Source organism: Salmo salar, chromosome ssa13 (assembly GCF_905237065.1).
Source record: "Salmo salar chromosome ssa13, Ssal_v3.1, whole genome shotgun sequence".
Classification (NCBI taxonomy): Eukaryota; Metazoa; Chordata; class Actinopteri; order Salmoniformes; family Salmonidae; genus Salmo; species Salmo salar.
In genome coordinates this window covers 60690654-60704077 of record NC_059454.1, presented here as the reverse complement: position 1 = coordinate 60704077, position 13424 = coordinate 60690654, and the positions used below count along the sequence as shown (strand labels likewise).

The window sequence follows — 13424 nt, the reverse complement described above, 5'->3', positions numbered from 1 at the left end:
TGTAGGAGTCTGGTCACACAGAAGTTTCCAAAAGGTGGGATCTTACCTCTGCTACTTTGAGGAACTCAGAGATTCTTGTCATTCGAGTGAGGAATTTCTTGTAGATGTCAAGGCCCTCCTTGCATTGAGTTTTCTTCATGTCAAAGTACTTCTCTGTGAAATTAATAGACAGGAAAATTATAACGGAGCACTGGAACTAATGCAAAATAGCAGTGATAAAACGCTGGTATTACAGTGCCTTCAGAAAGTATTCAGACCCCTTGACTTTTTTTCACATTTTGTTACGTTACAGCCATATATATATTTTTTTTAAATTTAATTAGGCAAGTCAGTTAAGAACAAATTCTTATTTACAATGACGACCTATCAAAAAGGCAAAAGACCTCATGCGGGGACAGAGAATGGGATTACATTTTTTTTCATAAATAACAAATAGGACAAACACACACATCACGACAAGAGACAAAACTACATAAAGAGAGACCTAAGACAACACAGCATGGTAGCAACACAACATGGTACAAACATTGGCCACAGACAACAGCACAAAGGGCAAGAAGGTAGAGACAACAATACATTACACAAAGCAGCCACAACTGTCAGTAAGAGTGTCCATGATTCAGTCTTTGAATAAAGAGATTGAGATAAACTGTCCAGTTTGAGTGTTTGTTGCAGCTCGTTCCAGTCGCTAGCTGCAGCGAACTGAAAAGAGGAGCGACCCAGGGATGTGTGTGCTTTGGAGACCTTGTGACTGGCAGAACGGGTGTTGTATGTGGAGGATGAGGGCTGCAGGAGATATCTCAGATGGGGGGGGGAGGGTTATAAATAAGCATCAACCAGTGCGTCTGGCGACAGGCATACAGAGATGACCAGTTTACATAAGAGTATAGAATGCAGTGATGTGTCCTATAAGGAGCATTGGTGTCAAATCTGATGGCCGAATGGTAAAGAACATCTAGCCGCTCGAGAGCACCCTTACCTGCCGATCTATAAATTATGTCTCTGTAATCTAGCATGGGTAGGATGATCATCTGAATCAGGGTTAGTTTGGCAGCTGGGGTGAAAGAGGAGCGATTACGATAGAAGAAACCAAGTCTAGATTTAACTTTAGCCTGCTGCTTTGATATGTGCTGAGAGAATGACAGTGTATTGTCTAGCCATACTCCCAAGTACTTGTATGAGGTGACTACCTCAAGCTCTAAACCCTCAGAGGTAGTAATAACACCTGTGGGAGGAGGGGCAGTCTTTTTACCAAACCACATGACCTTTGTTTTGGAGGCGCTCAGAACAAGGTTAAGGGCAGAGAAAGCTTGTGGGACACTAAGAAAGCTGTTGTAGTAGAGCATTTAACACAAAATCCAGGGAGGGGCCAGCTGAGTATAAGACTGTATCATCTGCATATAAATGGATGATCGAGCTTCCTACTGCCTGAGCTATGCTGTTAATGTAAACTGAGAAGAGCGTGGGGCCTAGGATTGAGCCTTGGGGTACTCCCTTGGTGACAGGCAGTGGCAGAGACAGATTCTGACTTTATACACTGCGCTCTTTGAGAGAAGTAGTTAGCAAACCAGGCCAAAGACCCCTCAGAAACACCACAAGAATGGAATGGTCTACCGTATCAGAAGCTATGGCCAAGTCAATAAAAATAGCAGCACAACATTGCTTAGAATCAAGGGCAATGGTGACATTTAGGACGTTTAAGGTTGCAGTGACACATCCATAACCTGAGCGGAAACCAGATTGCATACCCGAGAGACTACAGACATCAAGAAAGCCAGTCAGTTGATTGTTGACAAGTTTTTACAACACTTGATAAACAGGGCAAAATAGAAATATGCCTATAACAGTTAAGATCAGCTTGATCTCCCCCTTCAAATAAAAGGATGAACCGTGGTTGCCTTCCAAGAAAATGGGAACCTCCGCAGAAAGGAGAGGTAGGTTAAAAAGGTCAGAGAAAGGCTTGGCGATGATAGGGGCAGCAACCTTAAAGAAGAAAGGGTCTAAACCATCTGACCCAGATGGTTTTTTGGGGTCAGGTTTAAGGAGCTCCTTTAGCACCTCAGACTGCCTGCAGGGAGAAACTTTGTAGCGGGGCAGGGGAAAAGGAGGGAGAAGCATCGGGGATAGTCGCATTAGAAGGGGTGGGAGATGAGGAAATGTCGGACGGGCAAGGAGGCATGGCTGAGTCAATTTCCAGTCACAACTTGTAGACTTGTTTACGTGCTGCTGTGTGGTTTGTTGCTAACCTTACTTTGCTACCTGCCAACTTCACGGTTTTTACTTTTTAATTACTGTTTTATATATATATATTTTTTTTCTACTCCCCTCGTTCACTTTTTTCATTCAACTTATCCAACAATGTTAGGCTGAAACAGTCAGAGGTCACCAAGCGCAACATAGCTTCAGCGTGTAAATCAGCTAGAAAGAGGTGTCGGCATCGAGTAATTGTCTCTGGCCCCCTCCCAGTTAGGGGGAGTGATGAGCTCTACAGCAGTCTCACAACTCAATCGCTGGTTGAAAACTGTTTTCTGCTCCTCCCAAAAGATAGAATTTGTAGATAATTGGCCCTCTTTCCGGGACTCACCCACAAACAGGACCAAGCCTAGCCTGCTGAGGAGTGACGGACTACATCGTAGCTGGAGGGGTGCTCTCATCTTATCTACGAACATAGACAGGGCTCTAACTCCCCTAGCTCCACAATGAGATAGCCAGCCTGCCAGCTTAGTGGAGTCTGCCACTAGCACAGTCAGTGTAGTCAGCTCAGTAATTCCCATTGAGACCGTGTCTGCAAAACTAAACATGGTGGTGTTTGCCTTAGCAATCTCACTGGAATAAAGACCTCCATTCCCTATAGTCAATTAACTAACCACTGATCATAATCTTGATGTGATTGGCCTGACTGAAACATGGCTTAAGACTGATGAATTTACAGTGTTAAATGAGGCCTCACCTCCTGGTTACACTAGTGACCATATCCCCCGCGCCTCCCACAAAGGCGGAGGTGTTGCTAACTTTTACGATAGCCAATTTCAATTTACAAAAAAATATATATATATATTTTTAAAAGTTGGTATTTTGAGCTTCTAGTCATGAAATCTATGCAGCCTACTCAATCACTTTTTATAGCTACTGTTTACAGGCCTCCTGGGCCATATACAGCATTCCTCACTGAGTTCCCTGAATTCCTATCGGACCTTGTAGTCATAGCAGGGAATATTCAAATTTTTGGTGACTTTAATATTCACATGGAAAAGTCCACAGACCCACTTCAAGGGTTTCAGAGCCATCATCGACTCAGTGGGTTTTGTCCAACATGTCTCCGGACCTACTCGCTGCCACAGTCATACTCTGGACCAAGTTTTGTCCCGTGGAATAAATGTTGTGGATCTTAGTGTTTTTCCTCGTAATCCTGGACTATTGGACCACAATTGTATTACGTTTGCAATCGCAACAAGTAATCTGCTCAGACCCCAACCAAGAATCATCAAAAGCCGTGCTATAAATTCTCGGACAACCCAAAGATTCCTAGATGCCCTTCCAGACTCCCACTACCTCAGAGGACAAAAACCAGTTAACCACCTAACTGAGGAACTCAATTTAACCTTGCGTAATACCCTAGATGCAGTCGCACCCCTAAAAACATTTGTCATATGAAACTAGCTCCCTGGTATACAGAAAATACCCGAGCTCTGAAGCAAGCTTCCAGAAAATTTGAACGGAAATGGCACTACACCAAACAGGAAGTCTTCTGGCTAGCTTGGAAAGGCAGTACTGTGCAGTATCGAAGAGCCCTCACTGCTACTTGATCATCCTATTTTTACAACTTAATTGAGGAAAACAAGAACCCAAAATGTATTTTTGATACGGTCGCAAAGCTAACTAAAAAGCAACATTCCCCAAGAGAGGATGGCTTTCACTTCAGCAGTGATAAATTCATCAACTTCTTTGACGAAAAGATCATGATCAATAGAAAGCAAAATGATGGACTCCTGTTTAAATCTGCGTATTCATCCAAAGCACAGTTGTCCTGAGTCTGCACAACACTGCCAGGACCTAGGATCAAGGGAGACACTCAAGTGTTTTAGTACTACATCTCTTGACACAATGATGAAAATAATCATGACCTCTAAACCTTCAAGCTGCATACTAGACCCTATTCCAACTAAACTACTGAAAGAACTGCTTCCTGTGCTTGGCCCTCCTATGTTGAACATAATAAACGGCTCTCTATCCACTGGATGTGTACCAAACTCACTAAAAGTGGCAGTAATAAATCCTCTTGAAAGTCAAACCTTGACCCAGAAAATATTTTTTAAATAAAAATAGCAAATATTAAAAATAACTTTTTTTATTACTTATTTATAAGTCGGCCTAAATCGAATCTCCCATTACATTTTTAAAAGCTGTTGTGCAGCAACTCACTGCCTTCCTGAAGACAATGTATACAAAACGCATCAGTCTGGTTTTAGACCCCATCATAGCACAGACTGCACTTGTGAAGGTGGTAAATGACCTTTTAATGGCGTCAGACCGAGGACCTGCATCTGTCCTCGTGCTCCTAGACCTTAGTGCTGCTTTTGATACCATCGATCACCACATTCTTTTGGAGAGATTGGAAACCCAAATTGTTCTACATGGACAAGTTCTGGCCTGGTTTAGATCTTATCTGTCGGAAAGACATCAGGTTGTCTCTGTGGATGGTTTGTCCTCTGACAAATCAACTGTATATTTTGGTGTTCCACAAGGCTCCATTTTAGGACCACTATTGTTTTCACTATATATTCTACCTTTTTGTGAGGTCACAATGAAAAATAATGTTAACTTTCACTGCTGTGTGGACAACACACAGCTGTACATTTCAATGAAACATGGTGAAGCCCCAAAATTGTCCACGCTGGAAGCCTGTGTTTCAGACATAAGGAAGTGGATGGTGGCACATTTTCTACTTTTAAACTCAGACAAAACAGAGATGCTTGTTCTAGGTCCCAAGAAACAGAGATATTCTGTTGAATCTGACAATTAATCTTGATGGTTGTACAGTTGTCTAAAATAAAACTGAAGGACCTCGGCGTTACTCTGGTCCCTGAACTCTTGACGAATAAGAACGAATTTGAAGAACATTTAAAGGACAGCTTTCCCCCCCCCCCATCTACGTAACATTGCAAAAATAAGAAACTTTGCACAAAAATTACGCAGAAAAATTCTGTGCTTTTGTCACTTCTAGGTTAGACTACTTTCCAGCTACCCGGATAAAGCACTAAATAAACTTCATTTAGTGCTAAACACAGCGGCTGGAATCTTTACTAGAACCCCAAAAATGTATCATATTACTCCAGTGCTAGCCTCTCTACACTGGCCTCCTGTTAAGGCTAGGGCTGATTTCAAGGTTTTAATGCCAACCTACAAAGCATTACATGGGCTTGCTCCTACCCATCGTTCCTATTTTGGTCCTGCCGTACACGTAAGCTACGGTCACAAGACTCAGGCCTCTTTGTCCCTAGAATTTCTAAGCAAACAGCTGGAGGTAGGGCTTTCTCTTATAGAGCTCAATTTTTATTGGAATGGTCTTCCTATCCATGTGAGAGACGCAGACTCGGTCTCGACCTTTAACCTGTTAGGGCTAGGGGGCAGTATTGACACGGCTGGATAAAAAACGTACCCGATTTAATCTGGTTACTACTCCTGCCCAGTAACTAGAATATGCATATACTTATTACATATGGATAGAAAACACCCTAAAGTTTCTAAAACTGTTTGAATGGTGTCTGTGAGTATAACAGAACTCATATGGCAGGCCAAAACCTGAGAAGATTTCAAGCAGGAAGTGGCCTGTCTGAGAAGTAGTGTTTCATCTTGGCTCTTTTTATTGAAGACTCAGGATCTGTGCAATAACGTGACACTTCCTACGGCTTCCATAGGCTCTCAGAGCCCGGGAAAAAGCTGAACGATATCGAGGCAGGCTCTGGCTGAAACACTATCGCTTTTGGCAAGTGGCCACTCAGAGTACTATGGGCTTAGGCGCGTGCCCGCTTCGACCGAAAGCTTTCTTTTCCTTTGTCTGTTTACCTAAAAGCAGATTCCCGGTCGGAATATTATCGCTTTTTTATGAGAAAAATGGCATAAAAATTGATTTTAAACAGCGGTTGACATGCTTCGAAGTACGGTAATGGAATATTTAGAATTTTTTTGTCACGAATTGCGCCATGCTCGCCACCCTTATTTACCCTTTAGGATAGTGTCTAGAACGCACGAACAAAATGCCGCTGTTTGGATATAACGATGGATTATTTTGGACCAAACCAACATTTGTTATTGAAGTAGAAGTCCTGGGAGTGCATTCTGACGAAGACAACAAAGGTAATAACATTTTTCTTATAGTAAATCTGACTTTGATGAGTGCTAAACTTGCTGGGTGTCTAAATAGCTAGCCCTGTGATGCCGGGCTATCTACTGAGAATATTGCAAAATGTGCTTTCACCGAAAAGCTATTTTAAAATCGGACATATCGAGTGCATAGAGGAGTTCTGTATCTATAATTCTTAAAATAATTGTTATGCTTTTTGTGAACGTTTATCGTGAGTAATTTAGTAAATTCACCGGCAATGTTCGGTGGGAATGCTAGTCACATGCTAGTCACATGCTAATGTAAAAAGCTGGTTTTTGATATAAATATGAACTTGATTGAACAAAACATGCATGTATTGTATAACATAATGTCCTAGGGTTGTCATCTGATGAAGATCAAAGGTTAGTGCTACATTTAGCTGTGGTTTGGGTTTATGTGACATTATATGCTAGCTTGAAAAATGGGTGTCTGATTATTTCTGGCTGGGTACTCTGCTGACATAATCTAATGTTTTGCTTTCGTTGTAAAGCCTTTTTGAAATCGGACAGTGTGGTTAGATTAACGAGAGTCTTATCTTTAAAATTGTGTAAAATAGTCATTTTTTTGAAAAATTGAAGTAATAGCATATCTAAGGTATTTGAATAACGCGCCACAGGATTCAACTGGCTGTTGAGTAGGTGGGACGCAAGCGTCCCACCTAGCCCATAGAGGTTAAGTCTTTATTGAAGACTCATCTCTTCAGTAGGTCTTATGATTGAGTCTAGTCTGGCCCAGGGGTATGAAGGTGAACGGAAAGGCACTGGAGCAAAGAACCACCCTTGCTGTCTCTGCCTGGCCGGTTCCCCTCTCTCCACTGGGATTCTCTGCCTCAAACCCTATTACAGGGGCTGAGTCACTGGCTTACTGGTGCTCTTCCATGCCGTCCCTAGGAGGGGTGCGTCACTTGAGTGGGCCGAGTCACTGACGTGATCTTACTGTCCGGGTTGGCGCCCCCCTTGGGGGAGAGCGTCGTGGGCTATACTCAGCCATGTCTCAGGATGGTAAGTTGGTGATTGAAAATATCCCTCTGGTGGTGTGGGGGCTGTGCTTTGGAAAAGTGGGTGGGGTTATATCCTGCCTGTCTGGCCCTGTCCGGGGCTATCGTTGGACGGTGCCACAGTGTCTCCCGACCCCTCCTGTCTCAGCCTCCAGTATTTACGCTGCAATAGTTGTGTCGGGGGCTAGGGTCAGTCTGTTAAATCAGGAGTATTTCTCCTGTCTCATCCGGTGTCCTGTGTGAATTTAAGTATGCTCCCTCTAATTCTCTCTTTCTCGGAGGACCTGAGCCCTAGGACCATGCCTCATGACTACCTGGCCTGATGACTCCTTGTTGTCCCCAGTCCACCTGGTCGTGCTGCTGCTCCAGTTTCAACTGTTTTGCCTGCGGCTATGGAACCCTGACCTGTTCACCGGACATGCTACCTTTTCGCATACCTGCTGTTTTCAACTTTCTAGAGACAGCAGGAGCGGTAGAGATACTTTGAATGATCGGCTATGAAAAGCCAACTGATATTTACTCCTGAGGTGCTGACCTGTTGCACCCTCTACAACCACTGATTATTCTTATTAGACCCTGCTGGTCATCTATGAACCTTTGAAAATCTTGGCCATGTACTGTTATAATCTCCACCCAGCACAGCCAGAAGAGAACTGGCCACCCCTCATAGCCTGGTTCCTCTCTAGGTTTCTTCCTAGGTTCCAGCCTTTCTAGGGAGTTTCTCCTAGCCACTGTGCTTCCACATCTGCATTGCTTGCTGTTTGGGTTTTAGGCTGGATTTCTGTACAGCACTTTGTGATATCAGCTGATGTAAGACAGGCTTTATAAATACATTTGATTGATTAGAAATCCTGACTTAATGAAGTGGTGATTAAAGATCTCAGCCATTTGCTCCTTGTCTTTAACAACCACATCATCAACATTAAGGACATGGGCAGCTGTGAGAAAGAGGGTTTTATTCCCAGGTCTTTAACCATTTTCCAGAACTTCTTGGGGTTAGACCCACAGAGAGAGAACTGCTCCTTAAAGTAACTAAACTTTGGCCTTCCGGATAGCCTGAGTGCACTTATTTCTCATTTGCCTGAACCAGAGCCAGTCAGCCTGAGTATGCGTGTGCCGAGCCTTTCGCCAAATGCAATTCTTGAGGTGGAGTAACTCTGCAAGATCCCGGTCGAACCAGGGGCTGAACCTGTATTTAATTATCATTTTCTTTATGGTGTGTTTGTTAATACCACTGAAAATATTTAAAAAAACAAGGTCCAAGCGTCTGACAGTGGGGATCAAGCTGATTCTATACCATTTTACATAGGCCAGGTCATGAAGGAAGTCTTGCTCATTAAAGTTTTTTAGCAAACGTCGATGACAAATCAGGACAGGTCATTTCACTGAGCAGCCATTACGAACACAGGCCGTAAAGCAGTTATCACTAAGTCAATACAGAAAACACCAGACTGATACCCATCAGGATTATTTGTGAGGATAACATCAAGGAGAGTAGCCTTTTCTGGGTATTTGGAGTCATACCTTGAGGGATTGGTAATAATCTGAGAAAGATTTTGGGAGTCCCATTGCTTTAGGACTTGGTCAGGTAGTTTAAGCATGTCCCAGTTTAGGTCACATAGCATGACAAATTCAGACAGTGTAAGGGGCCAGGAGAGCTTAGGGCAGGTAGGGTACAGGCCGGTGCTGATGGAGGACAATAACACCCAGCAACAGTCAACGGAGAGCTATTTGAAAGTTGAATGCTTAAAACCAGCAAATCAAATTGTTTGGGGACAGACTTGGTGGAGACAACCGAGCACTGAAGGTGATCCTTGGTAAAGATTGCCACTCCCCCACCTTTGGAAGATCTGTCTGGCCGAGAAAGGTTATAACCAGAAAGGTTAACATCAGTGTTCAAAAAACACTCTTTCTTAACCACGACTCAGTGATGACCAACACATCTGGATTTGAGCTGTGAACCTACACTTTCAATTGATCCATTTTAGGTAATAAGCTTCTAGTGTTAATTGCAAAAAACCCAGGCTTTTACAAGAGCAGAAATCAGTGAAGCAGAGAGCACAAAAAATAATTGGTACATTCTAAAATGTATGAAATTATTCCCCCCCTCAATCTACACACAATACCCCATAACCCCATGGGGCGGCAGGTAGCCTAGTGGTTAGAGCGTTGGACTAGTAACGAAAAGGTTGCAAGATCGAATCACCGAGCTGACAAGGTAAAAAAATAATTACAAAAATAAAATATAAAAAAAAAATCAATAAAATCGGTCGTTCTGCCCCTGCACAAGGCAGTTAACCCACTGTTCCTTGGCAGTCATTGAAAATAAGAATTTGTTCTTAACTGACTTGCCTAGTTAAATAAAAAAATGACAAAGCAAAAATAGGAATATCAGCAAATGTATAAAAAAATGAAACTGAATATTACATTTACATAAGTATTCAGACCCTTTACTCTGTACTTTGTTGAAGCACCTGTGGCAATTACAGCCTCGAGTCTTCTTGGGTAAGACGCTACAAGCTTGGAAAACATGTATTTGGGGAGTTTCTACCATAATTCTCTGTAGATCTTCTCAAGCACTGTCAGGTTGGATGGGGAGCGTTGCTGCACAGCTATTTTCAGGTCTCTCCAGAGCTGTTCGATCGGCTTCAATTCCGGGCTCTGGCTGGGCCACTCAAGGACATTCAGAGACTTGTCCCGAAGCCACTCCTGCGTTGTCTTGGCTGTGTGCTTAGGGTCATTGTTCTGTTGGAAGCTGACCCTTTGCCCCCAGTCTGAGGTCCTGAGAGCTCTGGAGCAGATTTTCATCAAGGAACTCTGTACTATGCTCCGGTCACCTTTGCCTCAATCTTGACTAGTCTCCCAGTCCCTGTCGCTGAAAAACATCCCCACAGCATGATGCTGCCACCACCATGCTTCACGGTAGGGATGGTGCCAGATTTCCTCCAGACGTGACACTTGGCATTTCATCAGACCAGAGAATCTTGTTTCTCATGGTCTGAGAGTCTTTAGGTGCCTTTTGGCAAACTCAAAGCAGGCTGTCATGTGCCTTTTTACTGATGAGTGGCTTTAGTATGGTCACTCTACCATAAAGGCCGGATTGGTGGAGTGCTGCCATCTCCACAGAGGAACTCTGAAGCTCTGTCAAAGTGACCATCGGGTTCTTGGTCACTTACCTGACCAAGGTCCTTATCCCCTGATTGCTCAGTGTGGCCTGGTGGCCAGTTTTAGGAAGAGTCTTGGTGGTTCCAAACTTCTTCCATTTAAGAATGACGAAGACCACTATGTTCTTGGGGACCTTCAATGCTGAAGACATTTTTTGGTACTGTTCCCCAAATCTGTGCCACGACACAAATCATGTCTCGGAGCTCTACGGACAATTCCTTCGACCCCATGGCTTGGTTTCTGCTCTGACATTTACTGTCAACTGTGGGACCTCAAATAGACCGGTGTGTGCCTTTCCAAATCATGTCCAATCATTTGAATTTACCACCACAGGTGGACTCTAATCAAATTGTAGAAACATCAAGGATGATCAGTGGAAACAGGATCCACCTGAGCTCAATTGAGTCTCATAGCAAAGGGTCTGAACACCCCAAAAAATATAAAAAATGTAAAATACTTATTTACATATTTGCAAAATTTATAAAAACTTGTTTTTGCTTTGTCATTATGGGGTATTGTGTGTAGATTGCTGAGGATTTGTATTTAATCCATTTTGGAACAAGGCTGTAACTTAAGAAAATGTGGAAAAAGTCAAGGGGTCTGAGTACCTTCCGAAGGCACTGTAACAGACATTTGAATCAAATCAGGATAAACTAACCTTTACAAATTAATGGGAGAGACGTTTAATTTTCTATAGTAGAATTCCAGAACTGTTTTCTCAAATCAGAAACTTGGCAGTTAAATGTGGATGTCTGCAGGACGTATACAAACTCTTCAGAGTGGTGCATGAATGTCTCACTAGCTTGTAAACCTCTCACTGATGTTTGCTCATCTCCAATTTGCTCCCCTCCACGGACCTCCTCAGTCCCCTCAAAAGACCCAAGGCTCTCATCTGAGTGAGAAAGGCATACATCCTCATAGCAGAGAATATATCCTTGATATTAAATGACTAGAACGATAGCATAAATATCACAAAGCTGCGTAAGGTTTGTAAACAAGTCTAGTAAACAAGTGCAATTCTCTAACTCCATTATAATGTCCAACTTTGTGGCGCATACAAGAAAGTCAGTGTACTGGAACTTTCATTTCCAACAGACGAAATCACACATGCACATGCACAGGTCTAACGTTACAAAGTCGTTGAATTCCGACTGTGTGAAAGACAGCCAGCACAGAGTAGTTAAAATCAGACTGTGTGCAAGACCAGTCTCTCCACCAGCATTGAGCTCAATTTCAGTTTAACACAGTCCCTTCAGGAAACTCATTTAATATGAATGAGAAGAATTGGAAACTAGATTTGTTTATGTGTTTCAGAAATCAAATAGAATGGCTCAGTTCAAAAGGGAATTCACCCAACCCCTAAACCTATATACAGACCTTATGTCACCCAGCACAACTAGAACACGAGAGCAAAACAGAGTAGTAGCATAACACATGTCCTTCGTCGGCCCCCGTTAAGTCAGCCTGGTAGCGTGGAGCAGGCTGATGGTGAGTCGTGGCAAACATTTGAGGCCAGGGATACAGTATGAACTGTACGACAGGGTGCAAAGGTGTCTATGCATCATCAAAGGTGTTTTTGCGTCAGTACTCAATGGCAACGATGACACGGCGATAAGGACTTGGTTTTGGCAGGACAGAGACTCTTGAGAGCCGGGAGGCGGAAGCACTTACCCAGCAGGTTGATAATGCCTTCATTGTAGGCCGCAAACAGTCGAATGGAATCTTTAAACAGAAGCATGAAAGACGCGTTGATCACTCCATTGGTGAGCTCGTTGGCGTTGACCTGGAGATGGAGGGGGTCCAAAGCAGATTGACAGTCAACCTATCGAGCGCTCATTGGTCTGACTCGCATGGCTCCCAATCCACAGGACAGAGGTAAAGGATCTCGACTACTCAATCGTCGACTATGTTTTTTGCAATACATGAGCTGAAGAGTTTGAGGCCATAGCAATACAACAACTTACAAAATGTCAAGCATTGAAAACTCACGTTGAAGTCAAGTAGCGCATCCATCTGGTTTTGGATAATAGGTATGGTCTTTAGTAACTTCTCTGTGTTCATGGTTCTCATAACGCCATCCGCCCTTGGATAAAGATAATATTCCAATCATTAAGGGCCCAAACCTAGTGGCTTTGGACTGTCATGAATGTGTGTACTAAGCTGAAGCATGCAATTTAAAAGAATGCACTTAGACGCCAAATCAACTCCTAGCCGCTAAACTATATGCACTTGTGGAAGAATAAGCACTATGCCAGAAAAATATCCAAAACACTTCAGGACTCGACTGTACAGTATTTATACAATATAGAGGATGCTAGCTGAGCCTGATGCTATAAGGAAATGTGAATAGAGAATTAAAGTCCTTACCCTCGTTTAACTTTTGTAAAGTCAAAAGCGACTTGTCGATACGACACAGCCTTCTCATTCAGGTAGCGACTATATCTCCTTATGAACGTTGACATGTCATAGCCTGAAAAAGACAATAGGGGAGTTACTCTTTGAGCATCAGGTGCATCTTGATGTACAGTACTAGTCACAAGTTTGGACACTTAATCATTCAAGGGTTTTTCTTTATTTGTACTATTTTCTACATTGTAGAGTAATAGTGAAGACATAAGAACTGTGAAATAACACATATGGAATCATGTAGTAACCCCCCCCCCAAAAAAAAAAAGTGTTAAACAAATAAATATATTTCTCAAAGTAGCCACCCTTTGCCTTGACAGCTTTGCACACTTAGCGTCAAGGTAAAGGGTGGCAAGTAGCCTACACTCTTAACTGTTTATTAGGGAAAAATAAGGGATGCACTTGAGCTTGAATAAGCCAAGGCACATTCTTCCAATGATTTATGAAAGTTACAACTACTGATTTTTTCGT

The 13424-nt window shown here is 42.9% G+C and overlaps 1 protein-coding gene across 27 annotated transcripts in view; it reads right to left on the bottom strand.

Moving 5' to 3' along the window:
- Positions 1-13424, bottom strand: part of picalma (phosphatidylinositol binding clathrin assembly protein a) — a 59300-nt gene that overhangs the window by 22300 nt on the left and 23576 nt on the right. For all 27 annotated transcript variants that reach the window (XM_014136896.2, XM_014136897.2, XM_014136895.2 and 24 more), the window contains 4 exons: positions 12915-13017; positions 12537-12630; positions 12219-12330; positions 47-153 (listed from right to left, as the gene is read on the bottom strand). In XM_014136896.2, coding sequence (XP_013992371.1) covers positions 47-153; positions 12219-12330; positions 12537-12630; positions 12915-13017 — 416 coding nt within the window. The remainder of the gene's footprint in view (positions 1-46; positions 154-12218; positions 12331-12536; positions 12631-12914; positions 13018-13424) is intronic.